The 25,575-nt window shown below is 48.0% G+C and overlaps 10 protein-coding genes and 1 non-coding gene across 11 annotated transcripts; 5 read left to right on the top strand and 6 right to left on the bottom strand.

Annotated features, from left to right (window-relative positions):
• The first annotated feature begins 5 nt into the window (after window positions 1-5).
• On the top strand, window positions 6-1,447 carry F5147DRAFT_721429 (uncharacterized protein). The gene is made up of 5 exons (XM_041438867.1): window positions 6-250; window positions 311-551; window positions 598-707; window positions 758-995; window positions 1,062-1,447. Exons 2-5 carry the CDS (start codon window positions 394-396, stop codon window positions 1,330-1,332), a joined length of 777 nt encoding a protein of 258 aa, XP_041287072.1. The 5' UTR covers window positions 6-250; window positions 311-393; the 3' UTR covers window positions 1,333-1,447.
• On the top strand, window positions 1,442-3,179 carry F5147DRAFT_642700 (actin actin-like protein; the record flags this gene model as incomplete). The annotated part of the gene is made up of 8 exons (XM_041433102.1): window positions 1,442-1,642; window positions 1,700-1,742; window positions 1,801-2,154; window positions 2,211-2,433; window positions 2,488-2,551; window positions 2,604-2,706; window positions 2,771-2,946; window positions 3,009-3,179. Exons 1-8 carry the CDS (start codon window positions 1,601-1,603, stop codon window positions 3,177-3,179), a joined length of 1,176 nt encoding a protein of 391 aa, XP_041287071.1. The 5' UTR covers window positions 1,442-1,600.
• Window positions 3,180-3,272: 93 nt separating this feature from the next.
• On the top strand, window positions 3,273-3,352 carry F5147DRAFT_t113. Its single transcript has one exon. It is a non-coding gene; the product is annotated as a tRNA-Asn (tRNA).
• A 34-nt stretch (window positions 3,353-3,386) lies between these two features.
• Window positions 3,387-5,904, bottom strand: F5147DRAFT_423989 (major facilitator superfamily domain-containing protein). Its single transcript, XM_041429764.1, has 14 exons — window positions 5,836-5,904; window positions 5,542-5,787; window positions 5,418-5,486; window positions 5,332-5,360; window positions 5,236-5,278; window positions 5,117-5,183; window positions 4,993-5,052; window positions 4,864-4,930; window positions 4,688-4,808; window positions 4,403-4,634; window positions 4,328-4,352; window positions 4,187-4,275; window positions 4,033-4,134; window positions 3,387-3,985 (listed from the first exon to the last, which is right to left on the bottom strand). Exons 2-14 carry the CDS (start codon window positions 5,707-5,709, stop codon window positions 3,594-3,596), a joined length of 1,464 nt encoding a protein of 487 aa, XP_041287070.1. The 5' UTR covers window positions 5,710-5,787; window positions 5,836-5,904; the 3' UTR covers window positions 3,387-3,593.
• Window positions 5,905-6,248: 344 nt separating this feature from the next.
• Window positions 6,249-8,125, bottom strand: F5147DRAFT_721413 (mitochondrial carrier domain-containing protein). The gene is made up of 12 exons (XM_041438866.1): window positions 7,884-8,125; window positions 7,806-7,829; window positions 7,614-7,754; window positions 7,549-7,560; window positions 7,474-7,498; window positions 7,314-7,424; window positions 7,219-7,262; window positions 6,912-7,172; window positions 6,837-6,863; window positions 6,654-6,786; window positions 6,563-6,599; window positions 6,249-6,514 (listed from the first exon to the last, which is right to left on the bottom strand). The coding sequence occupies exons 1-12, from the start codon at window positions 7,953-7,955 to the stop codon at window positions 6,439-6,441; spliced, it is 963 nt and encodes a 320-aa protein (XP_041287069.1). The 5' UTR covers window positions 7,956-8,125; the 3' UTR covers window positions 6,249-6,438.
• A 409-nt stretch (window positions 8,126-8,534) lies between these two features.
• On the bottom strand, window positions 8,535-10,593 carry F5147DRAFT_764051 (uncharacterized protein). The gene is made up of 3 exons (XM_041440681.1): window positions 10,521-10,593; window positions 10,322-10,466; window positions 8,535-10,268 (listed from the first exon to the last, which is right to left on the bottom strand). The coding sequence occupies exons 1-3, from the start codon at window positions 10,554-10,556 to the stop codon at window positions 8,647-8,649; spliced, it is 1,803 nt and encodes a 600-aa protein (XP_041287068.1). The 5' UTR covers window positions 10,557-10,593; the 3' UTR covers window positions 8,535-8,646.
• A 2,038-nt stretch (window positions 10,594-12,631) lies between these two features.
• On the top strand, window positions 12,632-13,454 carry F5147DRAFT_840526 (uncharacterized protein; the record flags this gene model as incomplete). Its single annotated transcript, XM_041444298.1, has 3 exons — window positions 12,632-12,731; window positions 12,806-13,345; window positions 13,402-13,454. The coding sequence occupies 3 exons, from the start codon at window positions 12,632-12,634 to the stop codon at window positions 13,434-13,436; spliced, it is 675 nt and encodes a 224-aa protein (XP_041287067.1). The 3' UTR covers window positions 13,437-13,454.
• A 538-nt stretch (window positions 13,455-13,992) lies between these two features.
• Window positions 13,993-14,946, bottom strand: F5147DRAFT_721382 (uncharacterized protein). Its single transcript, XM_041438865.1, has one exon. It carries the CDS (start codon window positions 14,929-14,931, stop codon window positions 14,062-14,064), a length of 870 nt encoding a protein of 289 aa, XP_041287066.1. The 5' UTR covers window positions 14,932-14,946; the 3' UTR covers window positions 13,993-14,061.
• Window positions 14,947-16,437: 1,491 nt separating this feature from the next.
• F5147DRAFT_423841 (uncharacterized protein) lies at window positions 16,438-17,593 on the bottom strand. The gene is made up of 4 exons (XM_041429763.1): window positions 17,591-17,593; window positions 17,196-17,516; window positions 16,712-17,138; window positions 16,438-16,661 (listed from the first exon to the last, which is right to left on the bottom strand). The coding sequence occupies exons 2-4, from the start codon at window positions 17,300-17,302 to the stop codon at window positions 16,596-16,598; spliced, it is 600 nt and encodes a 199-aa protein (XP_041287065.1). The 5' UTR covers window positions 17,303-17,516; window positions 17,591-17,593; the 3' UTR covers window positions 16,438-16,595.
• A 1,485-nt stretch (window positions 17,594-19,078) lies between these two features.
• On the bottom strand, window positions 19,079-22,727 carry F5147DRAFT_423820 (dipeptidyl aminopeptidase). Its single transcript, XM_041429762.1, has 15 exons — window positions 22,370-22,727; window positions 22,120-22,318; window positions 21,966-22,069; window positions 21,830-21,913; window positions 21,603-21,778; window positions 20,963-21,548; window positions 20,713-20,909; window positions 20,432-20,646; window positions 20,272-20,373; window positions 20,144-20,219; window positions 19,897-20,091; window positions 19,795-19,849; window positions 19,670-19,744; window positions 19,375-19,619; window positions 19,079-19,317 (listed from the first exon to the last, which is right to left on the bottom strand). Exons 1-15 carry the CDS (start codon window positions 22,643-22,645, stop codon window positions 19,212-19,214), a joined length of 2,691 nt encoding a protein of 896 aa, XP_041287064.1. The 5' UTR covers window positions 22,646-22,727; the 3' UTR covers window positions 19,079-19,211.
• An 87-nt stretch (window positions 22,728-22,814) lies between these two features.
• Window positions 22,815-23,891, top strand: F5147DRAFT_423750 (integral membrane protein S linking to the trans Golgi network-domain-containing protein). Its single transcript, XM_041429761.1, has 4 exons — window positions 22,815-22,932; window positions 23,003-23,117; window positions 23,173-23,377; window positions 23,427-23,891. The coding sequence occupies exons 1-4, from the start codon at window positions 22,870-22,872 to the stop codon at window positions 23,701-23,703; spliced, it is 660 nt and encodes a 219-aa protein (XP_041287063.1). The 5' UTR covers window positions 22,815-22,869; the 3' UTR covers window positions 23,704-23,891.
• The last annotated feature ends 1,684 nt before the right edge of the window (window positions 23,892-25,575 follow it).

The following is a 25,575-nucleotide window of genomic DNA, read 5'->3' as shown; positions in this document are numbered from 1 at the left end:
CCCAAGTCGAATACCTGCCAGTGGGTACCCACAAGTTCTTGTGTCAAGTGCACCAGGTGATCAATTTTTTTTAGCAATTAATCAGTTGTGATACGCAGCCTTTCACAGTGGCCACAAAGTCTGTTCAAGCTGGACCCAGCTAGTTGCTACTACTACTAGACTAGGCTCCCAGGCCACTGGGTGCCTGTCTGCCAGCGCTTATTTCCTGATTATGAATGTCGATCTTAGGGAAGTTCATACTGGTAACGAGGTTAGGACACATGGTATTTCCGGTTTCTAACCTGAAGCTTCAACCTTTCTGGTCACCCAGAAGTCCTAATTTCGTTATAAACATCAAGATTCGGCTTTAAGCAATCCTTTTCGCCACACTCCCTGCTATCGCATGTTCATCACATGCCACACTGTCTGTTTCTCTCCTTGTATCTGCTGGGCACCGTGACTCTGGTAGTTTCTGCTCAACAGCAAGTCGTCCTTGGGAGTACCAATCCAGATATTGTCTACGTTCCTCCACTATGCAATGTTTCAAATATAGGATGTCCTAGTGCATGGCAGTGAGCCTTTCATCCCTACCACGAACTGGGTCGTTAACTCGTACAGGCAAATATATATTGAGTGTCCTAGCACTAATGGAACACCGGTAATTGTTACTACTACAACTGGCCCACAATCCGGGAACTTGGTACCCCAGTTGTTTTTGACCTTTAGAGGTGTGTCGCATTTCATTTCATCAATCAACGACTGTGCTCATGCTATGCAGCATCAACGATATATCTGCGCACATCTCCCTTTTCCAACGCGACTGTCAATTTCTCCATAACCGCTGATCCGAGCGGCGTTACAATTACAAATCAGGTCAATACTAACATCGACCAGCTTATCATCGCCGATAACCTGCCCGAGTCACAGACGTCGACATTAGGCATCACATTCCTCCAAGGGCTTTCTCCCACCCGTTTCGACGTCGAGTCGATCACGCTCAACGTCACAAATAGCAGGTAAGCACCCTCTTGTCTTTGTCAGAGAGTTCGCCAAATACCGCGATCGATTCGTATGTGCAATAGTGCGACCTCCTCTTATCTTCCAACACTATCATTACCCACATCCAGTTTTCCTCCGAGCCTTTTGCCCTCCTCAACGAGCACAGTAAATTCGACTACCAGCCAGCGAACAGGCATTATCATCGGTGCGACTGTGGGCGGGGTACTTGGCTCTTTGGCCGTATCGATAGCCAGTTTTTGTGTTTATTGGAGGTGGCGAAGGCGACGGATTTGGCGGTCGGAGGTAGATGTAGGAATATATCCAATGAGACCACGGACGACAAGGACTTGGTGATTGTGATACATCGTATACCTTATATCGGGACTTCGTATTTTGGTATAAACACTGGACACCTTATTTAACATACTGTAATTTATCGTACAATTGAACACAGCAGAGTGCGAAATGAGCTGAAGTGACTTTCGAAAGCTGAGTGTACAGTGAGCGCACGGTTTTGGTCGGACACAGCCGTCGCAGTAATAAGAGACAAGATCAGTGACATACATCTATCCACCACAATCCCAATCATAGACCATAACCACATTTTGTGCACCGTTCCAGAATGGACTCAGAGGCACCGCTCGTCGTCGACAACGGCACGGGTGTAAGTCTTTATTCAAGCTCTTCTTGACGCGCTGGATTATCTCAACCCCACCCGCAGTTCGTCAAAGTAGGCTACGCAGGATCGAACTTCCCAGAGCATGGTGCGTAAGCCCCACCAAAGCACACATATATTCCAAGTTGGCTAATCTGAACATCCAGTATTCCCCTCCGTCGTAGGCCGCCCCATCTTGCGCGCAGAAGAGCGCGTGGGCTCCGCAGTGATCAAAGATATCATGGTGGGCGACGAAGCCGCCGAGAACCGTAATTATCTCCAAGTTACGCAACCCATGGAACACGGTATAGTGCGCAACTGGGAAGACATGAAGCACCTATGGGATTACACTTTCGACGAGAAACTCAAGGTCGACCCGCGTGGCCGTAAAGTGCTACTCACGGAGCCACCTATGAATCCTAAAGTCAACCGGCAGAGGATGGTGCAGGTGATGTTTGAGGAGTATGGCTTCCAGGGGGTGTATGTAGCGATTCAGGCTGTGTTGACGCTGTATGCACAAGGTGAGATCTGTTCTGGGTTGTATGATGGCTGGGTGCTGACTGTTGGTCGAGTGCAGGTTTAACAACAGGCGTAGTCGTCGACTCGGGTGATGGAGTCACGCACATCGTACCTGTATACGACGGATTTGCCCTTCCCCATCTCACCCGACGCTTGGATATCGCAGGTCGAGATGTCACGCGGTACTTGATCAAACTATTGCTCATGCGTGGTTATGCGTTCAATCGCACTGCTGATTTCGAGACTGTACGCGAAATCAAGGAGAAACTTTGCTATGTGAGGTGAATGTTTCGATGGTTTGTATTACTTCATGCGATTGAAATATGGAACTACAGCTACGATCTTGACCTCGACCAGAAATTATCAGAAGAGACGACGGTGCTTGTAGAGAGCTACACGGTATATCAACTCTGTCGTCCATCGCCGTATTGCTGAGGCCCGTTTACTACAGCTCCCCGATGGCCGAACGATCAAAGTGGGCTCAGAGCGCTTCGAAGCTCCAGAATGCATGTTCCAACCACATCTCGTGGACGTCGATCAACCTGGCGTAGCAGGTGGGTGAAACCCTCTCATCTCTCCAGTGACACCCATCTCACAGATTCTCACTCTTCCACCCAGAAATGCTTTTCCAGACCATTCAAAATGCAGCACTTGACACCCGATCGGAACTGTACAAACACATCGTCCTCTCAGGCGGGTCAAGCATGTACCCAGGCCTCCCAAGCCGACTGGAGAAAGAAATGAAACAGCTGTATCTTACGCGTGTGCTGAATGGCGATCCAACACGGTTGAACGTACGTCTTTCGTACTTGTTTTCCCCCTTCACCGTCACTCACATGTTCTACGCCCCTCCCAGAAATTTAAAATCCGTATCGAAGACCCTCCTCGTCGGAAACACATGGTGTTCCTTGGCGGTGCTGTCCTCGCTGATATCATGAAGAACCGTGCAGAATTCTGGATATCAAGAGAAGAGTGGTTTGAGCAGGGTATTCGCTCTTTGGATAAGCTAGGACGTGCAGAGAATTAACCAACGATTATGATAACTTACACGGACAGGTAGTTTTAGGATCAAGCACAGTTCATTGGCCGTTAAGTATTCCAACGGGAAATGAAAAATAACTGCCCCATGGCTGAGTTGGTCACAGCGTCCGACTGTTAAGCGCAATCGGAAGGTCGTGAGTTCGAGCCTCACTGGGGCAGATTGTTTTGTCACTTTTAGTACTGTACGTACAATGAGCTGCAACTGCTCCTCTTTTTCGCCGCAGCTCAAATCATTTTCATTATGAATCATGATGACGTGGTAGAGGAGACGATTACGATGTGAGAGGAATGTCTACAGTAGCGACATACCAGCAAAGCAAACAAGAATCATGAATAAGTTATCTACAGTGATATTCGTAACTAGGGATAACATGTAACAACTCTTTTTGCTGCAAGTCTACTACAAGTTATAAACAAACCAGGCACTTTTATCGCCTAGGCCTTTGGGTTCTTCCTCAGGAGTGCTAAACTGCCGCCTGTCGGCCTTTAAGCGGTTCTGGTGCCAAAAGTACCCGAGGGTGGTGAAAGAGAGTATTACCATGCCCACTGACATGATAATGAAGGTGACCGTAGCTTTTGTATAGTTGGGTGCAGGAGACAAGGAGCCTAAAAGCCAGGTGGCCAGGATACCACCGGAGTTGGTCATGATGAATGCAATAGCGACAGAAGTTGCCCGTCTGACGTGTGGTGCACTGTTGTTCGCTACCCATGTGATGACCGGCGGAGCGCCGCAGTACGACCCGCTGATAGTCAGGAAGAGTGATCCATAACGTACATGATGTGATTTGCTCGCTGGCAATCATCAGATGATTTGTCAAGACAGGCGCTGGCAAACCTACCATAGAACATGATGAATCCGACGAGGTTACAAATCGAGAAGAAGATAAGCATGAAGCCACGGCATTTGTACCGATCCGATATCACTGCAGTGATCATCGAGACTGAAAGCGTCATAGTTGGCGTCTCGTTCGCTGACTGAAAGTATGAACTCACCCACAAACGCAACCGCAAAGGGCGGTGCGCTCATCAGCTGTGCTTTATTACCGGTGTAACCCAGACCAGCGACGATCGTGGGCTCAAAGCTAGGGCCAACAGGTATTAATATGAACAAACTTGTGAGTGCCATGCACCTACTACGCGAGGCCATACAATGTTGTACCTGAAGCGAAGTTCACTTGAGTACACCTATCTCCAGCAAGGCACACTTACCGAGGAAAAACAGAACGGGCGCCAACAGCCAGACATGAATTGACTGGCAGCACCGAATCACCTCAATCCAACTGAAGCCATCGCTCTTGTCGTCATCAGCAACGGCACCATCCGCCTTCAGTTTAGCCATGACATAGTTGCGTTCCTTCGTAGATAAGAAGCGCGCCGTACACGGGGAGTTGGGAAGGTACAAGAAGGCTGTCAATCCAAACAAAGACGTAAAGATTCCCTCCTATTTGAGATGATGAGCTGCATTGAAGGTAATGAGGATGGGAAGCCACTGACAAGAATGAAGATCCAAGCCCATCCAGGTCTCCCACCCTTCCCATTAAGATTCATAATAGCAGCTGCCAGCAGACCAGAGAATGCGCCAGAGAGCGACGCAGATGCGAAGAACGTAGCAACCCTGGCAGGACACAAATCAAATATGCCCGAGAATACGAGGGAGCCGTATAACAAACCTGATCTGCAATCTCTCTCTTGGATAGAAGAACGACATATAAAGCACAAGGCCAGGAAACAGACCACCTGATGTGAGAATTGAAAAGGTCTGGCAACGTGTCGCAGGGAATGATGTGCAAATCCCATACCTTCCATGAGACCCAAGAAGAATCGACAAGCCAGCAGACCCGAGTAAGTCTTCACAACGCCTGTGATATTCGGTGGATTGGCTACTGCAACTGCACATTACAATACTACGACAACCGAACTGACCTTGCATGGTTGCCACAATGCCCCATATGGTGACCATGGTTGGCAGCATCCACCGTGGTCCCACATACTGTTCTGGTGTTACCGTCGATCACCCATGAGAACCATAAGATAACACTTGCCTTCAACAGCAAGTTCGAAGGAAACTCTGCTGCAATGTACGGGCTAGAAAGTGCGCTACGTCAGAGGACGCCAACTTGGTGAAATTGCGTGCCTACACATATGTCATGGTCAGAGCAATACTGTACTGAAAAAAAGATAGGTATCAGAACATAATACACCCTATGAGACAGCAGAGTTTTACCTGGTGATTGGTCATCTTGAGACTAGTCTGCATGCCAGCAACCCGAGCATTTGCGATATTACTCCGGTCCTGTTTGTTGATCCTGTTTGGTGTGGCTTCATAAATGATACTAGACATCACTCACAAGGAAAGAGAGGAGATAAAACATAGTGCAGACGGGCAGCACCCATATATCTAACTTCCTCCAGACAGTCCCTTCAAGACGAGCTTTCTCTGCATCTGAGATCTCTTCGAAACGGTCGACGTCCTTTATCGTGTCTGACGAGGGGGAGCCGTGCAGAGTCTTTTCCATCCTGTGGACGTCGTCAGAAACAACCCGGTAACTAAGAAAGATGCAATGTTGAGTGATAAGAACAGCCGAATTTGGAGCCTATTATCATGATGAAGGCATATATATATATGATGTGTGTGTACCCACCTGATGCAAGGGTGAAAAAACGCATTTTAGAATTATTCCAATATGTCAACTAGTGCTGATAGCGCCGATTGATTGATCAATGCATCAAGCCTGCAGGGACCAACTTGAAGGAGATTCATTCACGCCGAGTAACAAGTGATGCCATCTCGGCACGGATAAATGATTGTAAGTGTCCTAATGCAGGATTCAGCTTGTATTTTGTATATAGCGGCGAGTATTAGCCTGTACTAGCTTGTGAGTACTGAACGTAACATTTAAACAATTGCAAAGTGCCACGTGCAAAATGGTGCAGCATGCGACGTGGGTATAAAGCTTTCACCATGTTCACTTACTAGTGGGAATACCTTAGACACGTTCTCAGTGACAAAGTCTGACAAGAAGAAACTCAAGGTCGTGCATCAAAGTGAAACAGAGGGGCTAATTTTGCAAACAGATCTGCCAAAGTCACATGTTGTTTTAACAAGCCTCGCACGAAAACTCTGCCTATTATTGACTTGTAAATAAGGTATACACATCGAGCTGCAGCGAGCCAGTGAGTTGGCCAAAAGCTCATGTCTAACAAGCACCCAATATAGGCACTCCCGTCTATGCATGCAAGAGTTGTTATACATAGGACTTACCCCAGGCCAAATCCTTGTAAAGGTTTCGTATTACATCATTCATGGTGAGGGTTATGATCCTGGTGGGAGGTAAATGCCACGCTCAAGCGAAGCGTGGAGTAACTCACGTATGAGGGGTGATACGCAGGAAGTGTGCAAGTGAACCTTCCCGTCAACTGATTCAGCTTTTATGATCATCGCTAGGCCATCAGCACGTACCCTTATACCAGCCGAGGACTCCCTCAGTTTTGAGGGTTCTCCACAGACAATCTATTGGACTCTTGTACAGCGCCCCTACGACCCTCCCATCGGGTAATTTCGTGGTAGGCTGATTGTACATTCTCGTGAGTGCCTGAAAGTGACATGTCAGCGGTGCAATTCAAACAAAATGGGTTAACTTACGGTATCGGCGGGCTGCATGACAAGGCACTGCAAAGGGATTCAGGGATTATGACGGCATATTCTGACGGGGCATACCACGCAAACACCAGAAACCGAGCTGCTCGCAAGAAACGTCCATACACTGTCACCGGGTAGAATGGCATGTCCGACGAGCTGGTTCTTAGTCCAGTTATATGTTGGTAGTTGAACAGAAGAGCCCATTGCTGTACGAAGAATAGCAGCATCCATCCCACGGAGGTAACCGCGAATACCCTCAGTCCGCCATATTGTAGCTAGGGCATCGAAAGAGTTCTTATAATGGCGTTGTGTTCCTATAGGAAGAGCCGGCGAGTATGCCTTGAGACACATCAGTCACTGGTGACTGGCAAAGAAGTCTGATCACCTGCATACGAGCCTTGACGAGAAACAAGGGATTGCCGATTACAGCTGTGTTCAAACGTGTAAGCAACGTTATCTATGGGCGCATAACAAACACACCTCCGACAACACCACTGGCTGCGCCAGCCACCAAGGATGTGATAGGTATCTGGTCTGTACTTGACCAACCAAATACACGATTGATAGTCCGTCGAAATGGCTCATAGAAGCCTACAGCAGCCTCGAATCAGGGTACAAAATTACTTCACATGTCACTCACTTAGGCGGGACCCGTTTAGTGGGATCTAACCTTGAAGTAAGTCTTGATATAATCTTATTGAAATTTTCTACTTGCCTGATACGCATACTACAGTGCACTCTGGTCAGAAAGGTAAGCTGAAAATCTTGAGATCGACGTACCGCTACACCTAGTCCGCGTTGCATACCACGGATACCTTCATTCCTCCATGTCTTTATCATAGCGTCGAAAGCATTATTGTACACCTTGATACCGCCGCCCTTGACGAGCTCTCCTTGCAACTGCAATCGAGTCTTGGCTACCTGTTTTCTCCGTAGTAAGCAACGATTCTGCGCATTGATTTAAACGCCAACCTCAGCAGGGTTGGATACTGTCACCTGCGTTTATGCATCATTTAGCAAACCAATATGAGAAGTAAACAGACTACTGACAGCTATGCAGGCTGCCAAGCTACCGCATAGAAAGCTTTCTGGGGTTGAGAGTTGACGGACGCCGGCGGACATGGTTGGCACCTGCGGAAGCAAAGGGACAGCAGAAAGGCAACCGAACTGTGATAGCGCCTGAGCAAAGAATATGACTAAGAGCGTATAACGAAAGGTGCAAGTACCAATTAATCAAATCCCTTCGCGTTAGCTATAGCCTATGGCGCATTCCCGAATGCCACGAAGGACTACTTATATCAGCTCTTGAGTGGTTTCCTAAATTGATCAAAATCGCTTTTGGTAATTTATTTTCTTCTGGACCAAATAAACTTGTTGGGGCTCGGATCGTGTGCTCAGAATTTTGCTCAGGCGGCAGTATCTTCCTAACGGGAAATCCTGAACACTCGATGCTAGTCATCGATCGATCGATTATCAGTCTGCAGTGCAGACCATTCCATAGATGATCGAGGTCATGTCCTCTCATAAAATGATAGAAGTGAACATGTTGATTCAATTTATGTTAGATCTAGAGTATGGACTCTTAGCTAGACTCTACTTGACAAAATGTGCAAACATAACACCATAGATTACAGCCTGCCATTGCATACAAATAATCGCAGGGGATGCCTCATTTTGCAAACGAACTATGTACCTAGGTGCTTTGCATGTCAAATTTTGAGATCTTATATTTGTGAGGAGTCATTTGCAGGGTGTATACGATCTATGATGCTATGAAAATGTGATCGTCGGTGTGTTGAAAAAAACCATCCAGTTACAATATGTCTAGGGTCCTAATGTTTGTAATGTCAATCGAAGCCGTGTCTTTGACCTGCGCAGCGATATTATGATCCGACGTGACCCTCTTGTATTCTCCAACGCGTTGCTGCGCTAGTAAAAGTGCGTTGAAAGCCTGCCCAAGGTGAACCATCAAACGCAATGATCGCGAGTGAACTTCCGAGAGAACCGACAACTCCTCTTCTCCAAGTGAGTCGCTAGACGACTCGGACTCAGACCAATCCTCTACGCTCTCCACTTCGTCTGCAAAGTCAGGCAGCTCGAGGAGGCGGCGATCCCATGGGCGGACAAGAAAGAATGTCTGTCGAGTAGGCTTTGCGCGCGAGAACTGAATTAGTGTCTCGTCCGTGGTGATCAGCAAGTCCCGAAGCCCATCTGCTTTCACTCCATACGTGGAATGAGCAGCGTCACCGCGCCTCCGTTTGACTTCCGTGACACGGAATGCGATGCAAGGCAGACGGAGTCTGCAGTTTGCGAAGAGGGGAGTATTCATGTTCTCGAGCAGGTCGTACAGTTTCGAAGCTGAATCTACATCTACAATGTTTTGCAACGAAGAGACCGCTGTCTGAATCTCATCTTCAGACAATGATGATAGGGAGCATGGCGGGGTTGCATATGAGATGATGCTGGCTGGAAGGCAACTATTGAACTCGGACGATTGTCCGACCCAGTCCAGGGAAGTGATGTCGCCCGACCGAGACACGATCTCCTGCAGGAGCCGCCCGAGCGCGCTCTGCTTCCTCTCGCCATAGATTACAGGTAGGTGGACGTCGAAGATACCAAACAATGAGTACGCGATGTCTTCCTGCACAGTAGTGACGCGCTTCGATGCCCATTGCAGTTTCTCTCGAGCGTCTCTCATCCCTGGACAGAAGGAGATCAAGGCCTGCGGATCTATTCCTGTCGCACTCTCCAACTCCTCCATGATTGCTGGGGACTCTTTGTGGTTGGGAGAGCGATCGTCGAGATATAACGACCAATCCTTCTGATAAAATCTAACGACTTTCGGAGCGACGAATTCTTGAAAGGTCCATCCCCGCTCGTTCCAAACACTCCTCGCCAGTGCGCCAGGTTGGGATGAAGGAGGGACATCGGATAGGTAGACGATGGTGAGCGCTGAGTGACGGTACCAGACGAACATGGAGTTGACCGATTCTTGAAGCTCGACATTGTTGCTCTTATCGATGCAGCATGTGTCCATCCACGCCCAGAAATACCCCGCATCACGAGCGATTTTGCAGAACGACTGCAGTTTCGCGATGCCACCAAGTCCCTTCAACTCGCGTACATTTTTATCCTGGATGTGGTGCAGCAGGGCCTCCGTCTCTTCCCACCTGTGTGATAGCAGGACGCAACGGAAGTGCATCGCCACCACCTCCTTGATGCGTTCTATTTGGAGATCCGAACGCTTCGTTATGAATGACAAAAGTTCTTTGTAGTCTGGACTTATTTTGAAGGAGTTTAGCTGTGCTGCTCGGTCGCACAAAAGACCCGTTGAGGTGTTGAGCAGACGTAGCGGAGCATATTCGAGTTCAATCCAAACAGCCCTTTGAATAGCATCTTCTACTTCGGATGGACAGACATACAGCTGATGCAGATCTGCAGAACGAGATAGGCATTTTTAAATTATGCAGGGGTTTTTCATGGCTTACCTCGTATGTGCGGTTCGGAAGCATCATCCAACTTGGACAACATGATTGTGAAGGCCTCGATGGCTTCGTCGTAACGTTGCGCACCACGCAGAGCTGCATGTGTCAACTGGTATCCAACATGAGACAAAGGATTGAGTTCGGTGACCTATGCATGGCCGAAGTCAACATGGTCTGCGAAAACGTAGATGGGTCATCGCACCTTTTTCGCGTCGAGGAGCGCATCCTCCCATAGCATTTTGCTCAAATTTGCCTGGCTGCGATTTGCAAAGATGACATCGGATGTAGATAAGTCATCATCTATACATGCATCGCGTGCTGTGGTGATAGCTATAACCTGCACAAAACATGCTCGAATTGTGGCATATATGAGTCAAGGACGGAAACATGCCTTTGAGCGATGGGCGTAGAGAGTATGGTCGTTCGCATCAGTGTTAATATCTTGCGTGAGTAGTTCTTCGGCAGTAGACAGGTCTCCATTTATGCTTGCATCGCGGGCTGTTGTGATGGCGATATTCTGCAAGTAGCATGCTCGTTTTTTTGTGTATGAGTCAGGGACGAAAACATGCCTTTGGATGGATACCCTGAGGTACTGCCCACTCCGATATTATGTTATCGTAACCTCCGCTGAGGATGCGGTTGCTGTCCAAGTAGAAAGCGATGCATTCCGTCAAGGAATGGTGCTTGAATATGCCAACGGTTCGTCGATCTGAGAGTTGCCAGAGAAAAACGCGTGTGTCATCAGATGCGGAGGCGACGAATGTCTCAGCAGGATGAATGGCAATGGCATTGATTTGGGCAGTGTGGCCCGTCCAAGGATCACCGACCTGCTTCCAGGTTGTTGTAACCCATTCGCGTATGGTAGGATCGTCCTTATCGCCACCTGTGAGAAGGCGCGTGCCATCGGGTGTCCATGCGAGTGACGAGTTCATTGATTTGTGAGCCTTGAAGGATTCAACGCATTCCCTGGTGTCTGAATTGTAAATTCCGACACTATCGTCTGTTGCGACGGCAAGAAGTTTTCCAGACGGTGAATACCGTATCCAATTGACATAATTACCACACTCGATGGGATCTCCTTGCCGCTCCCAGGTTTTGGTATTCCACAATGTTGTCGTCTTGTCATATGAACCAGTGGCCAGCACTGCTCCATCAGGGGAAAATTCCAGCGAGGAGATAGTATGGTAGTGGGCTCTGATTTTGATGAGTGATTTGCTAGTTTCTCCGTGCCAGACGATGAACTCTCCAGAAGCATCACCGCTTGCCATCAATTGTCCATCTCGTAATATTGACAATGTCCGCACCCCACCAAGATGCCCCTCCATCTTCTTCAACACAACACCTGTCTTCAAGTCCCACAGACGAATCGTGTGGTCGAATGAGCCCGTAGCCATCCGTCGTTTATCGGGGAAAACTGCGACTGCCCTTATGCTTTGTTCATGACCTTTGAACTCTCGCAAGGGCATGGTGGTTGTAATGAGCTCCGACATTTTACTCGATGTTGATGGTGTTGAGCAGGTTGAGGTGGACTTGGAGGGTTTGTGCTTCTCTAAGGTGCAGAGGTGCGGGTGTTATGCGTTTTATGATGCTCCACTCCTCACTTTCGATAGACGCCCAGGACACTTAAGGTTGTTTGCCTCCACGCCTCTATCACCCTATTGTCATAACGCTGTCCTCGACAGTATACTCTTCAAGCGTCTCAGTGCATACGTGCGTCCGACTCTTGTCTTTACAGCTTCCAGAATATATTGCATCGAATCGAATCGAGCATTCGGTGCTTTCTAGCGGTCGAATCAGACTATCTATCCTGCATGAATATCGTTGTTTCTCGTGTCTAGCAGCTGCTCTAGCTCATCGTCATTTCACTCCTTTGAACGCATGCATATAGCTCACTGCAATAGGCTCTCAAGATCCCTGCAAGATGCAACCAAATTTCGTGGTACATCTCCTCATCATCCCTATACCGCCAATGGCCGCACCTCACTGCAATGCCCCTCCATCTTCTTCAACACAACACCTGTCTTCAAGTTCAACAACTGAAGCGTCTTGTCATGTGAGCCTGTCACCATACGTTGTCTACTGGAAAAAACTGTCACTGCGATTATGCTGCTGTCATGATCTTCAACAACTCAATGGGGTGCGGTGCTTGAAATGAGCTTCGACATCTTGCTGGATGCCGGCCACGTGAAGCACGGTCGAGGTAAACTTAGGAGGGATCGTGGGTGTCTTTCTTTAAGCTGCGTGTATTGTGCGACTCTATACTGCTTCACCCCATTGACTTGCCTTCTGTTTCCATAAACACCCTAGTAAGCCATGAATGCCATTCACCTTTACCTCTCAGGTGAATTTGATACCACCAGACGGGAGTCCGCCAGAGTGCCTACCCAAATACGAGGTTACGGACGTCTAGCTTGTATGAAACATGGAAGAAGTCACCCGACGCACAGTACGCTGAACACGGAACCTTTCCTTTCCTTGAGGATGCAGATGGCGAGCCAGTTGAAGAGTCCGAGATATCTTGCATCACGAAGAGTTTGCAAAGCTGCTGGGCTGCCTTAAAGCAAGACCGAGCTCCCGATACCTGGGGCAAGGCCGGAAACAAGATCCTCGACGAAGTTGCGGAGGAGATGGCACGTTTGCACCCTATTCTTGCCTTGTGCGAAAACGGATGGAAGGTACATGCGATTGCGACAGAACGGTATCCCTCATGGACAGCTACACACCTGGACAAGAAAAAAAGGAAGGTTGACAACACAGGGTTCAACGATCGTGGCACATCAAAACAGCAGAAAGTATCTGGGCCTGTTGAGCCTGAGTCTGATGTATTAAAGTCTCGAATCACTGGCGATGAGTCTACTAGTAACCTCTCCGAGCCTAAGGTGAAACAGGACACACCGCCGAAAGACATTATCACGACTCCCATCCTCAATTTCCAGAATGGTTCGAGAAGCGATATCAGCACTTCCGAGCAGGAGCAGATATGGAACGGCAATACAGTCGACATCATCAACAAGATCTCTTCGGGGAGTACGTGTCAGTCCCATATACAGCACCAGCACATATACCTGCCCCGTCCCATGAAGAGAAAGACGCAAATGACGAAACACGTCCAACATAGGGTCAATGACCCCAACGGACTAAATCTGATGCAAAAAAAAAAAAAAAAGATCTCTTCCGGCACCTTATACTAGTTGGCATCCACCGCGGGCTGAGAGGTTGACATCAGGTGGGCTGCTGGCGAGGACCAAGGGGCAGCAGGGGAGGACCAGGTGGGCAGGCCCGCAGGCTGCAGCAGGCAGTATCAACAAGCTATCATTTTTGTGCTGTCGTTTGTTTGTTCTTGCAATGCATATCAGCATCGTTTTCGCGCGATTTCCGTAGTTTTATTGTGTGGTACGACTACGGTTATGAATCTACGACAATCGACGGAAATATCATGTGCGAGAATCAGCGTGAAACTGTGAGATCTCCTTCGAACAGCGTCGCTAGAAAATCTACGATACAAGTCCCATTCTCTACGGAAATCCTGCGTCCGTGGCTCATCAATATTTCGGCCGTTTTCCGTCGATACGGTGAGGTCCGATTCTCACTGGGAACGTTCAGCGCTCAGTATCTTACTTACTTTATACAGAGGGTAATGACACAATTCTCATCACTCTGCAAGTCCTTATCTTCTCGTTCTTTAGTTTTTGCAAACTCTTTGTTGGCATCATGAGGGTCGACATGAGGATATATGTGTGATGCTACATATCTACATTCCATGTCGGCTTTTTCACGTTTTCATGCCAAAACCTCATGCCCTTCCACATCGCATTGCTCTCCCATAGTGTTGCAAATCGAACATCGTCCCGAGCTGTAGCACATTTTCTCGTCCGTATAAGTTGATCCATGTGATATGTTACCGTGTCATGTCTGGAATCAATAGCTTCGTCAAGACGTCTAGGAGAGCTGGAGGATCCTACTCGCGTGCCTCGGCGTGTGACGGGGGATACGGTTTCCGTATTATCATGGTTTTCGCTACTGCAGGTTCCTGGAACCACTGAATTGCCCGGTTGTTGTGTAGCTGGAGGTACATCCTGCGCAAACTGCTTGAAAGTGTGATTTGAAGCTACCGGCCTAGTAGAACTTTCACCATCCTCCCTGCTCCCGACTTTGGCAGTTGCAGGGACTGGTTCTAAATGCAGAAGAGGCAAGCGCGAACGGTTCCTGGAAGGAAATTGCAGTCGGGTGAAGTCGATGGCCAGCACAGGAGGAGAATCTTTGAGACACGTAACAGAACTGGTATCGTTCGCGGTGAGAGTATATTCAGGGGTATGTTCATAGGCACAATCAGTATCGACGGCCTTCTCGTGCCCATGATCATTTCGCAAAGAACAGTGCAATGATGACCCCTGAGATTGATATTTTGACACAGCTTTGAAGGGAGGAGTAAGGTCACGAGGAGCGGATAGCGTGTGATCATTGGGGGGAGAATTTGCGATGCATATATCGGGTGTAACCACACGAGTTGATCTAACGCCGTGGTTGTTAGTGACTGCGGAGTCGTGTGCTTCTGTAATCGCGATGTCGGATAAAGTTTCTGTTGACGAAGACGATAGCTTCAAGGAGAGCATACGGCGTTTGCGTGGACGTCGCGGGAGACTGCCTCCTGATTCACTATCGTGATGCAGTACGTTTGGGTAGGGGAGGCTGTCTCTCTGGCGCTTTCGCTTCTTGAGGATGTTCGGCGGGATGCGGCGGAGAAATGTTTGGGGTTGACTCCGTGGCACAGAAGAATGAGATGCCCGTTGTGGATATCGAGGGCAGACTACTGAGGTGAGCATGTGATCTTGGATTCCCATGCGACTGAAAGGTAGTCCAGCATCAAAGTCATCTGTGGGGAGGTACATGAGATCCTGGAGTGGTATGAGATGTGGCAGGGAGATATCAAATAGGCAGAGAAATTAGTAGGGTGCCATAATAAGTAGAGTGTTTGACGGTTGAGGAACACAACATGAGACGTAGTAATCGTACCATCAAGTACGTAGCCCACAATTGGAACACGAAACGAATGCGCGACGCAGTGCAAAATCCAGCTCGCATGTATCACCTACAGGGAGTGTGCTTAACAAGGTAAATATGATGTTAAAGAAGTAGCTCACCACTATCGATCTTCTGCAAAGTATGCTTGTCCACTCATCTTCGCGACTGACGGCAAAAAAGTAAGACGCGGCAGCACTGGTTCCTCCAGAATGTATTCTGCCTCCATGAGTCACTGTACGCAGCAGGTAGAGCAGTTAGTCGCAATATTGTACGGTGTCACTTAGATCCTCAATGATACACTCAGAACTTACACCATGTCTGAATGGTTTCTTTCGGTACCCGCATACTAAAACACGCTGGAACACGAGTCAGAGGTGCAGAAAATACACCAGCCAAAGTATCGGAACCAACACACCTGTGTCGTTGAAAAGCATATTAGTGGAAAGATGAGTGCAAGAAGATGCTTATATGCGTTCGGCCCCTGGGCTCAGTAGAACTCAAAGATCTTTCGGAGTTTGAACTCGAACGGTAATGCCGCAAAGATCCTCATAAACGCACATCTTGAAGCTCTACTTGCTTACAGTTAGGCAATATAGGCCATTGAACTAATGCCAGGCCTACATGCCAGCAAATCGATGCCAAATCCTAGTTACTTCTGCTATTTCCACGTGGCCAGTGTCATTAATATTGTACCAGTGGGACTGGCCTGAACATTCTCATCTGCATCATTCAGCACGTCACTCTTACAGTTAAAAACCGGGTGGGGCATCTAAACAATACTGAATTGACATTTGTCACCAACGTCGGAATAGACCGCCGGAGGGGCGGGAGAAACAATTAGTTTGCAGTCGGCCTGGCAATTGAAAAGAGAATAAAGTAAAGATCGATTATCGATATAGGAATTATGACCGCGGTCAAGGAATCCACGGTCCGAGTCATTCACAAGAAAACTTCAGCTGTATCCGCCATGGGCAAGATGAATGGATCTGCGCATACTAAACAAGTATCCCTGGACCCGATCACGGCTTAGTCTGCTTGTTCCCGAAGTTAATTGAAATGAACCTTCGTTAGCACTATGCACCATTTGCTATTGCCTTTGTTTGTACGTAGATGGATGCATACCAATAGAAATTGCCGATGCTGGTGAATTACGAAGATACGACCCGCGCAATAAAAATAGCACAAAAGGAATGACCACGTGCTTCAGAATAGTTCTTCCAATTAGAGGTAAAAGAGGGCGTATCCACAAGACATTTCAGTTATTGGGTGTGCGCATCGCAAGGCTGGTAGCGACGAGCAGGTCTAGCATGAATTTCCCCGACTGTCGTAGAGATGATTACAAAGATCAGGGATCGCAGAATGAGAACGTACGGGTTGAACAACAAGAACACCATCTTTCGTCACTGACATGGATGTAACACGATATGTCGCTATAAGGGCGTCCTCGGCATCCAAACACTGACGAGAGCTACGTGATAAATGCTGGGATGTCCGACCCGCTCCTGTACGCACCTCCATCGCAGCACTAAACAGCCGCGCGGTCGTTTGCCAGCGATACTCCTTATGGTCGGGACCCTCGAAGAAAACCGTTCCGTTGAAGGCCCCACGCTTCCTCTCCATCTTGACTGGATATTTGATACCAGTCATGGATAAAATCGTAGGCCCATGGTTTACTTCATCCAAGAGTGGTGGTCCATTGTACGAAGACTGAGCTCGACAAAGCAGAGGACCATCTGAGCCATCAGCATGCAGATCAAAAGTCCAGTGCATCGAACCCCGAGTGTTCTGCATGAAATATCTGTAGCGGCGATAGACAAAGTAAAAAGAAGCTATCGAAAATATCCTCAAAACTCACAAAGTTGTGGTCTTGTCTTCCCCTTTGATAATCTTGCGATTACCAAACACACTCCCGAAATTGTAGATGTGCAGCGTGGTCGGTTGTTCTCTCGATGTGTTGGGCATGTGCAATGACCCGAGCCTGAAAGGTCCTCGAGGTAACAGTGAGAATCACGTGTCCGCTATGTACTCCCCCTCCAGAGCGTATTCGGGGCGTGTCCAGTCTAGGGTCTTTTAGGCAACAAGGACAGGATATCACGGGCTTTGTTTAAGAGACAAAGATTTCTATTTCCAGAACGTCGACTGCATCCGATTATCACGTCTGAGAGCTATTTAAGGACTTCTTGAGGGCAATGGCATGTGGAAAGCTCCGTAAGCAGATTTGAAGATGAAATGGGAGACGACAAGGCTTACCGTTTTCAGCATGACCAGACTCCAAAGCTCCACGCGCCTAAAATTTGTTGCCAGATGAGGGCGATGTGTACAATTCCCCGATAACGAGCACCATAATGGTCCAAGAGCAGCTCAAAGAAGCATATCCGTGATTGAGCGCACGGAAAAGTTACTAGTCCAACCCTGCTGACCAGTGTCATATGTTTATCCATAGCTGAGGGAGTAAAACAGGTCCGCTGCTTTATCTACATCTTCTTGAGTTTCCCCACACCTCGATTGCAGTTGTCGCGCAGAGCAAAGAGCACCGAGCTTCCCCGTGAGAGTGGTGATGTCCGAATGAAATAGCGTGCGACAGCTGTATAGGGCAAGGAATCGACCTAGTACCTGCTCTGCCAAACCATCCCCCGAAGTGACTCGAAACTAACCTTAGGCGGAGTTAACCATGATCGAATCATGTAAGAACTTCTAGTCGGAAATTGAAACCACCTAGTGCCGTGAAATAGGTAGTACTGTCCTTCGGGAGCTCGAGATGGAAATATCGACCTGGTCCACATTATTCCTCTAGTCACGGTAATGCGCACCCAGCCTTCCGGCGCTGACTGCAAGAACAGTTGCGTACATGACATGACACCCAAAGATATGACCAGCCAGCAGAGGTGGTATCAGGCGCAGCTAGGTCGGAATGTGAATGATACCCAGTCTTGTGCGTTGTAAGACTGCGCAGTCATCCGGTGATCAATATATTCACTTGACCGTACAAGTGTTAGCTTCTTGAACGAATCAAAAGGCGTGCTGTGAAATCGGCTGGAATCGGAATCACTGCATTAGTTGTAGATTAAGCAGCCGTACTGAAGATACCACACGCACCAAGTTGGGCAGAATATGCTATGCTCTCGGGTATCGGAGGGCGCTCTCTTCCTAGCTGAATGTATTGCTTCCATTGGCGATCGCCCGGAGATGAAAGATTTCGAGTTTGTCTTGTATTCTTGATTGCCAGCAAGTGCCAAGTTGCCAGAAAGGTCTAAGATCTAAGGGATGACGGACTTGTAATTCCTCGTGCACAGTGACGAATTGAAGCAAGGCTTCAAATATAGTAAGTAGTAGGAGCCAATGTTACATGCAATTGTCATGCAGAATAGTCGTCTGGCGACAACGTAACCTGAAACCGGGCGTCAAAGCAAATCCGTCCAATGTCTACCCAGTATACGGATCCTGCCGTCACGTAAGTTGTACTCCAGCGCATTGCCTGCGCATGTGATCCTTCTAGGATCTTCTGCACCGAAGTTCGCCGCTAGGTGGATGAAGCCTATGGATGGAAATCTGCACGAAACCGACTAGGAGCCGCCATATCGGAACAGTGAAGATCGTTAGCTACACCCATGAGATCCGAGTCGTACTAATTGAGGCGGTTTCTCAGCCCCAAAATCGATTTCTGAAACGCAAGATGGTTTGAGCCCATGCTAGAGTTGGTTTTGGGCGCCCTAGAGGCTAGTACTCGTGCCAGTAGTAAACTTTTACTAGCTTCTTTTGGATTCCGCCCCAAATAGCCAACTCGGATTATACCCGCATTTTCCGCTTCTGATGTGAAAATTTACGAAAACCGAAGATCTATGTACATATTGCACATAGGTCGAGTATCCAATTACCAACCCCGTCGCCGGCCACCTTTCCCCCACTTTTCAACGAGGAATAGAGCCATATACTCGTAAATTTCTCTATACGCACCTCTGCGAGTAATCGAGTGATCGCTACTCGACAGAAAACAGTCAGCGTTGTACTACATGGAATGAATTCCAGTGGCGAACCTGTCTGTGAACATCCTGAAACGGAAGTTTCTGACTTGGGCTTCTGTGAACATATCCAACAAGTGAGCTGTGTTTGCATAGTGGACATTGTCATCTCCGCTGCCATGGGCGAGCAGATAGTCTATGCTCTTGAAGCCCTCTACATGTGAAACGGAGGCGTTGATGTATCCTCTAGGATTATTGTCAGGCAAGCCCATGTACCGTTCTGTATAAATAGAATCATATAGTCTCCAACTGGTCACAGGCTAGACCTGCTAGTGAGTGCAATGACTCTGTCAGTGAGAGATGCACATACAGCAACGGCCATGGCCAAAGTGTGAATACCGGCATTTGCTTCGGCAACCTTGGAAGCCATGAACCCGCCATAAGACTGTAGTAGTCGATTGGTATATTAGCCACAGAATCCAGAATATGGCTCACCCATCCCCAAATTCCAATACGTTTCGGATCAACATAGTCTTTCCCAGCCCAGATGCTGCCAGATGTTCAATATCGCATCTCATAATTTCAGGCGTTCCGTACCGTGCAGCATTGATTTGGTCCTGGGTCTCCCAGAAGCCAAGATTATTCCTTACTGGGTTGCGCAGGTTCCGCCCCTTCAATCCAGTCCCCCGACCGTCCACGACGACGACAACATACTGGAGTGTGCAAACGAGATATTCATGCCAGTCTCGTTTGTACTCAACATTGACCTGCTGACTCTCTGGCCCACCATACCTGAAAGCATCAGAAATAAGCGCGTTTGCTTTTAAAAAGGCATGGTACCGACACGTAGAATAAGACTGGGTACTTCGTCCGCCCTGAGTCATCCATGCGAGGAGGGCGCATTTCCTTTACGTTTAGCTCTGGGGGCTGTATATAGTTTCATCGCGAGAAGGACGCATCAAATAAACTAACCAAAGCCATCACTGTCTATTGTCGAATATGTGACGGCGGCAGATTCAAATTCAGTTAGCGTGGCATTTAATGCAGAGTTGTCCGTCAGAATATAATCGAAATCTGAAATTAAGATGTAAGCGCTAGTTGTACTGATAATGGAAATTAGAGATGACATCACCACTATTGCTAACATCGACAATTCGCTGCCATGGTACAGCTGGTCCATTATAATTAAGAAGATAAAATCCGGCTTCAGGTGAAAAGCTAGCACCGTATGAAGAGGGTGTTGATTCATCTGTGAGCGAGATTGGCTCCACGTATTCTGAAACTGATGGTGAAATGGGGATTGAATAGATGTGACGTTGAATTGATGATCGCGCGGCTTGGAAATATCTGTGGATGGGATATGGGCGCAATGAATCATGAAGCTCCGACGGGAATTAAAAAATAGTAACTTACATCAATCCTCTTTGCGTATCTACTGCTTTAATGCCCCCTGTAACTTCCCATGGGCCGGAAGTGAGGAAACGTGGAGTATTACTCTCGGCAGGATCGAAAAGAGCAATATGGTTGTAGCCGTCGTTTGGTACAATATCTAGATAGGCAGATGAATCCCCTGAACGCAGGCTATCCGGAAGAGGGAAAACATTTTGGGCCTGCAGTGAGCTTCTTAGTAAAGGATGACTACGCAATAATGCGAGTCACTTACGGTTTGAATCCAGCCCTCATCACCTTCCTCACCATCACTACCAAGCCTTCGGACTACCGTTCCGTACACGACGTCCGTAATTCCCATGTTTGTCAAGTCGAAGTACACAACGCTACCATTGTCTGCAGCGCGAGTAACCTCCTTAACAATGAGCGTCGATTGACCCACCCAGGTGACATCCATGATAATACTGTTAACTACAGGGAAGCGACCTTCCCAACTGAGCTCGGAAGTATAGATTTCGCCAATTGAGTCAGAAGATGTTTCAGATCGCTCATACTGTGCGATATCGAAAACATGCACGGAAGCAAGAGGGTTGTTGTAGCCTGGTTTGGGGTATTTGATGACGACGTCTTGGGTATATGGAACGACAGTATAAGAATCATCTGTGGGATTGTATATCGGGAACCGAAATTCGTCAACTTCGGTCTCATCGAGACGTAGAAAAGCAATCTTGCTCGAGTCGGGAGACCACCACAGCGTGTAATCATTTGTGAAAACCTCTTCTTCGTAGATCCAATCAGGCACGCCATTAAATAAAGATGTATTCCCCGAGCTAGTGACACGAATAGGAGGCGTAGAAGCACTGATAGAAAGCTATCAGAAGGCTTTGTTGTACGAACATCGAAACGGTGCTTACGACGGAGATGGAAGCACGTATATATCATTGGCAGCAACGAACGCGATAGATTGCCCAGTCGGGGACCAGGTAGCATAAGCAGTGACTGGGGGATGAGTGGGCGGCACCAATGGGTATGTTACTTTAGTGTTCAGGTTGTGCACGTAGTAATTGCCAAAGCTCGAATGACGCCATTGCTAGAAGTTGCACATCAGCATTCAAAGACTACGCTCATGGAGAATCTTGACCTTAAGATGGTCGGCCTTCACTAGTATATACGTCATATCCGGTGAAAGCTTCCAATCTGTCCAAAAAATAATGTTCCCCTCATCCTGGACAGCTCTAAATTTAATGCACGATGACTTTGGAGAGAAGGGCACTTACGTCCTTGATGTCCATCATGGAGACAAGGTTAGTCGTTCTATTACTTTTCAGGTCAACAAGCTGAATCTGGCCATTCTGGAAGATAGAGAAAACTCCATCGCCGGCTACGAAATATCTCCATGAGGGCAAAAGTTGTTTTAGTGCTACAACTGACCTTCTGGAACCCAGTTCACTTGCTCCCCCGAAGCACTGAATGTTCCATTAAATATATGGTCCAAGGAAAATTTCCTGGCACCTGGTAGTCGATAGGTTTGTCCATTGTAGAGAGATGTCGCAGCAAACAGTCCAATTGAGGCAGAAAGAAAAACCAGCGATGCTAGAGAGATGATAAGGTACTTTAGGCTAGCGGGCCTCTTTGATACAATGTAAGCAAAGAAATGAGAGCAATGTAAGTTATGACTGACTTTGTTCCCTCCTACCAGCAAGCCGTTTCCCGGCTCCGTGTCACCGAAGACATTCGGGTCGTCCGAAAGAACATGATCCTGCTTCTCAATGAGACCCACGCTTTCATCAGAGGAAGGCGCGTCGAAGGGGCCTTCTTCGTAGTATACAGAAGGTCTAATGGCCAGGTCTGGGTGTATTGCAGTAATCCTCGAGCGAGAGGCCAGAAGACCGTGAGGGCTATCGTTTGAATTGTCTTCAAAGTCCTCATCACCTCCATTGACATGCCTGTAAGACATTGCCGCACGCCAAACCAGACTCTTCGTAGCAGGAAATAACTACCGACTCCCTTGGCACCTCAACGTAGTAGTACGACCGAACAGTGAATGAGAATTAGCTAACAGTGCTAAGCGCTACGCAGTGCGCACCCTTTAATTACATAAGCACATTATGGCTTCAAGTGCGGCAGACGGCCTTCTGAGACTTGAGCTTGAAGCTTGAAAGCTGACTTAGTATTGTAGTAATGATGGCGGCGTCATCTCGAGCATCGAACGCTAGCTGGGATCCAATCCTCATTATATCTCAGGTATGTTCTGTTCTGTTCTGTTCTGTTCTGTTCTGTCCACATTGACCTAAACCGTCTACATCCACCTTAGATTATTTCAATACAAACTCTCCATTATCTAACCCTATCTGTCCTCATCCCTCCATTATTGTCCATATTTGCGGAGGCAGGTGCACTCGTGTTTGAAGGAGGGGCAACGAATGTCGGTGCGTCTCATAACCGCTGAGTCATAAGCTATTGTTGAGAGGGAGGCCGCACCAGGGATGATAATGGATTGGCGAGAAATGGCCGGCCGTCCCACAGTACGCGGAATGCAGGGCGAAGACAGGTGGGACGCTTACTATGGCGCCTGGAGCGGTGGTAAACAACTCGGTTCCGGGTGGGAGGAAGGCAGGTGGGACGGATGGACCGACCCTATGCGAGGCTGGGTAATAGCATTTTCATGGATGATCGCATCCTTTGCAGAGTATGTGTTGTACAGTCCAAGACGCTTGCAAGAAACTAATCATACTCAGCATATACTATTTATGTATTCTCATTCGACGACCGCGTTTCATCTTGGATTTCGCGCTAACACTCGTCTTCAGTCACCTCGTACTCACGACTTATTACTCGGCTTCAATACCCACTTCCTTGTTCTTCTGGCTCGTCATTTTCGCATGGTCAGCATCAACAGTAATAATCGCGGAGCAACTTTGCGTGAAAAGAGAGATGGCCGAAGGATTGGTTATATCTCCTCCGAGGGACGAAGCCGATGATTTGGAGATGGGAGAATTGCTTCGCAGAGATTAAGTGAGTCCCCGTATATTCTGTGGCCCAGCTGCTTGTAGTACTGGTCTTAATTAAACTGAAGCCCCTTTGGACACACAATATCTGGCGATGTCCAGCACCATCTAGATCTCGACAAGGTTTGAGTGGCGTAGAAGATATCACCAATTTGTTCAATGCTTAGCCGCTTCTGCAAAACTCATTACCGCGTAGGTGAGCTAAACTAGCTGTAATTTGAAACACTTGGCAAGATACCTAATACCTGGAATTTATTGCGAGCTTGAGGTTAGTTGTTTGGGCTGAATTTACGCCACCGACGGTTCTCTTGTTTTGAATTTCCCAAGTTTGTGTGGCCCTGTTCTTCATCTCGATCCGGTCACCGGACTACAAGGTCCATACTATGTTGGTAAGCGGTGGACTTGAACATGTCCCTCCGGACAGTCTGCCTCTTCATTTCCGCTGGATGCTCGGTCCGCCCGGGAACCTTCGTTATTGCGCCTACATACATGGCAGTCGGCTGTATTTTTTTTTCATATCCCAACATGTTCTGCAGGTAATCGCTCTTAAGTGATAGCCGCGGAATTGGCGTCGCTATCTTTCTTGTTTGAAGTCAGTGAGTAATATGGCAGCCCACTCCAAGACGTCAGGCTTATTTGTCACTAGCTTTGGCGCGATTGATGTGGCGGCTTTGCAAGCGATGAGCTTTGAACCTGCATGCATTCGCATGTCATCACGCAATTGCTTGTGGATATGTTTCAAGTGCAGAATGCAAATTATTTTTACCTATTTCATCAAACAGCTGTTCACTTGATTTCTAGCATGGAGTCGTGCTTGAAGCAGTGCACTCACGTAGGGTCCGTCACAAGCCTGGGCTATTGGATAATCCAGAGTACCGAGATTCTGGGCCCTTGATCTGCAGTGACGGCTGCGAATGAGATATAGTTGGTTCGAGGGATATTCTAATGTACAATTGCATACAGGATCCTCCATGCCGACTTTGTCATTCCTACCGCGCATGGCTTGATATTACTGGGCCTAGAAGAGCTGCCAATTTATATATGTCAACGTGCCTTGGTGCATGGTACGCATGTTGTGGAGCTCTGACAGGGGCTGGGAACATATCATGTGGTACCTTCAGGAATCAGACACCGGAAAACTGTATCACTTGTGCGGTGGCGATGGGAATATGACTCCCTCGTTTGAGTGGGGTGCGCGGTCTGCATTTTGCTGAGGCGGTAGGGTTACCTGTTGCATTTATCAAGATCATGAACTTTAGATTTCAAAAAGGAGGCGATCTTGTGACAGATAGCTTTCAGTCTAGACAATACTTTCAGAACCATCGGTCAAATCCGTTTGTGAAATTGTGAAGGCCTGGACTCACTAATTATGGAAAGATTTGCTCTTAAACACCGGAGGGTGGCATGTGTAGGCATACGCACAACTTTAAGGTTGCCTTCACAGCTGAAAAAGACAGCGATAGTTGTTACGCTTTATGACGGTATTCTTTTCCAGCCATTTCCGACAATCCAGTGCAGACTTGATGGAGTTGCGCCGTCTGCCCTTTGCCCACAGGTGGGGCCCACCACCAGTGTCTGTGGCGGCGGCGGTTATTGGTTGACGCTGGTGATACCTTTTGTAGAAGCTTAGCTCCTGTCCACGTCCTATAGGGCTTCGTCTGTCTCGTCAAGATTCAACTTGGTCTTCGAATCTGCTGGCATTCGGAGCCAACTCGGAGCTACAGTTAATTCCAGGGGCGCAAAGCTGCTGGATTCCATTTCATATGATCCTACCTTCCACTCAGGGGGGTTTCCCCTGTGGAACTTGTTGACGAAAGATCATAGGCTCGTCGTTGCTAAGCCGATGCTTCCTCCCCGAGACCCGTTTGCCCATGCGATT

The sequence above is a fragment of the Suillus discolor genome (genome assembly GCF_016758755.1).
Source record: "Suillus discolor strain FC423 chromosome Unknown F5147scaffold_86, whole genome shotgun sequence".
Lineage (NCBI taxonomy): Eukaryota > Fungi > Basidiomycota > Agaricomycetes > Boletales > Suillaceae > Suillus > Suillus discolor.
Note: the sequence above shows the minus strand (reverse complement) of the source record. Positions and strands in the feature narration are given on the sequence as shown.